Source organism: Orycteropus afer, unplaced genomic scaffold (genome assembly GCF_000298275.1).
Source record: "Orycteropus afer afer isolate SDZICR_OR568_19922 unplaced genomic scaffold, OryAfe1.0 scaffold00804, whole genome shotgun sequence".
Lineage (NCBI taxonomy): Eukaryota > Metazoa > Chordata > Mammalia > Tubulidentata > Orycteropodidae > Orycteropus > Orycteropus afer.
This window is the reverse complement of record NW_006922391.1, coordinates 246,555-249,345: the sequence shown is the minus strand read 5'-3', so window position 1 is coordinate 249,345 and position 2,791 is coordinate 246,555. Positions and strand designations below refer to the sequence as shown.

The 2,791-nt window shown below is 36.8% G+C and overlaps 1 protein-coding gene across 1 annotated transcript in view; it reads left to right on the top strand.

Annotated features, from left to right (window-relative positions):
- The window catches only part of BRIX1 (biogenesis of ribosomes BRX1), a 20,915-nt gene that overhangs the window by 13,601 nt on the left and 4,523 nt on the right, over positions 1-2,791 (top strand). Inside the window, 1 exon segment of the mRNA XM_007957835.1 lies at positions 2,569-2,686. Within this exon segment, the coding sequence (XP_007956026.1) occupies positions 2,569-2,686 (118 nt within the window).

The following is a 2,791-nucleotide window of genomic DNA, read 5'->3' as shown; positions in this document are numbered from 1 at the left end:
TAATTTCTGATCAAATTGACTTTAAGACAAAAACTGCCATACAAGACAAGGAAGGACATTATATAATGATTAAAGGATAGGTTGAACATGAAGATATAAGCATAATAAATATCTATGGACCCAATGAAAGAACCCCAAAATACATATATCAGACTTTAAAATGGAGTTGAAAAGCCAAATAGATGACTCCACAGTCATAGTTGGAGACTTTAATACACCACTTTCATTGAAAGATAGAACAACTGGAAAGAAACTCATCAAAGATGTAGAAGAGCTAAACATTGCAATCCACCAACTTGGCCTTAAAGACATCTACAGAGCATTTCACCCAGCAGGAGCACAATACATATTTTTCTGTGCATATGGGACATTTTCCAGGATAGACCATATGTTAGGCCATGAAGCAAGCCTTAATAAATTTAAAAATATTGAAATACTGCAAAGCATCTTCTCAGATCATAATGCTATCAAACTAGAAATCAACAACAGGAAGATCAACAGTAAAAGAGTAAACACCTGAAAACCGAACAACACCCTCCTTGAGAAAGACTGGGTAAGAGAAAAAAATCAAAATGAAAATTCATTTCCCTGAAGCAAATGAGAATGATAACACAACATACCGAAATCTTTGGGACACAGCAAAAGCAGTGATCAGAAGCCAATTTATAGCAGACCGAGGGACCAGCACTGCTGGGAAAGAGACTGTGAGAGACTCTTGGCTGAGGGACGGTAGGCTGGGAGAGAGACTGAGCGTTCTTTCTGAACTTGAGTTGTAGCCTGGTGTTTCCCTAATAAACCCTGTAATCTGTGAGTTCTTTGTGGCCACTGCAGCGAATTATCGAACCCAGGAGAGAGGTGGTGGGTGCTTTGGGAGGAACGGTTGGTGAAAGGGCTGGAGGGAGGCAGCATGTTTGGCCTTGCAGTAATAGGCCTTGGGTTACTGCTGTCTTCCTCTTGTGAGATTAGAGGAGGTCAGAACATGTGGCCTCCTTGCCGTTTTTGCAAGCAGTAACTGCACACATCAAAAAAGAAGAGCCAAAATCAACACTTTAAACCAACATCTCCAACAGTTAGAAAAAGAACAGCAGGAAAAGCCTACAGTCACCAGAAGAAAGGAAATAATCAAGATTCGAGCAGAAATCAATGAAACAGAAAATAGAAGGGCAATAAAAAAGCATTCTTTCCAGAGTTAAAAGTGAGACATGTGGAATTCGCTCTTAAAATACTGTTGTTGTTAGGTGCCGTTGAGTAGGCTCTAAGTCATAGCAACCCTTTGCACAACAGAATGAAACACTACCCAGTCTTGCGCTGTCCCCACATCCTTGCTGTGTTTAGGCTGTTGTTGCAGCCACTCTGTCAATCCATTTGGTTGATGGTCTTCATTTTTCACTGTCCTTCTACTTTACCAAGCATGATGTTATTACAAGCTAGTTATATGAAATTTTCATACCATTTCTAGGGATACTAAACTTGGATTTCTAAAGCAAAATTTTCAAGTTTTTGAAGAATTATTTTATGATCATTTCCTTTTTAGCTTTTAGAAAGGCATTTTGAACCCTGGCTATGTGACAGCATTATTCTAGATGCTATGGCTACATTGTTCAACAAAGCAAAACTGTTGTCATCAGGGAGCTTACATTCTAATAGGGGAGACAAGACATAAAGAAGTGTTGTAATTTCAAGTGGAGATACGAAAAATAAAGTAGCATGTGGGTTTTCAGTAACTGAGGCAAGATTGGAAAGCCTTTCTGAAGCCATAATGTTCAACTGGATTTTTGATCAGAGACTTAAGTGAAGGAGCAATATGGTGGAAGAACATTCTAGGTAGAGAAAACGGAAGAACCAAGCACAGAGGTGGCACAAACTTAGTGTTATATCTAAGACTAGTGGGAAATGAAAATACTGGACCTAAAAAATTTGTTACTTTTTAACTTCTCAAGTAGTTTAGAATCTATGAATACTATCTTAAATAGTTAAGGAGCTCTGGTGGTGCTGTGGTTAAAGCATTTGGCTGCTAACCAAAATGTCGACAGGTCAAACCCACCAGCTGCTCTGCAGGAGAAAGATGAGTCAATCTATTTCTGTAAAGATTTACAACCTAAGAAACCCTATAGGTCACTGTGAGTTGAAATCAACTCAATGGCAGCAGGTTTTATATCAAATAGTTTGGAGTTTGCAAACCCTGCAATAATACAAGACTTTATTCCTGTTTTATTTTTTTTGTTGGTTAGATATGTTACAAAACATTAGCAATTTCAAGTATTTTATGTACAGTTAAGTGCTATTCATTATGTTCACCATTTTATGACAGTCACCACCCTGTATGGTTTCTGTGTTACTTTGAAAAGCATTAAGATTTTGAATTTTAATTTAACTTGGAGTTTGTTTCTTTCTGTTTCTTTTTCCCACCAATAGTGGGCAGAGCACTTAAAATGATCTTTTACCTATATTTCAAGCTTTGTAACCTCTTAATCTGCTTAAGTATTTTTGGAGGAATGGAGATACTAATTGTATTGACTTCTTATTTTTATTATATATTTCATTTTTTCTATACTTTGCTTCACCTAGGTCTGTGAAATGAAAAACTGCAATAAATGTGTCTATTTTGAGGCCAAGAAAAAGCAGGATCTCTATATGTGGTAAGGGAATGTAGTAAGAAAGATTTGGGTGGAACTGGTTTGTGTAAGTGGATTTATTCTTTGAAGTTCTCATGTTATAGACTCAAAAGAATGAAAAAATATATATTAAAAAAAAGGGAGGAGAGATGAAGCAAATTAATTTGATTTCATAA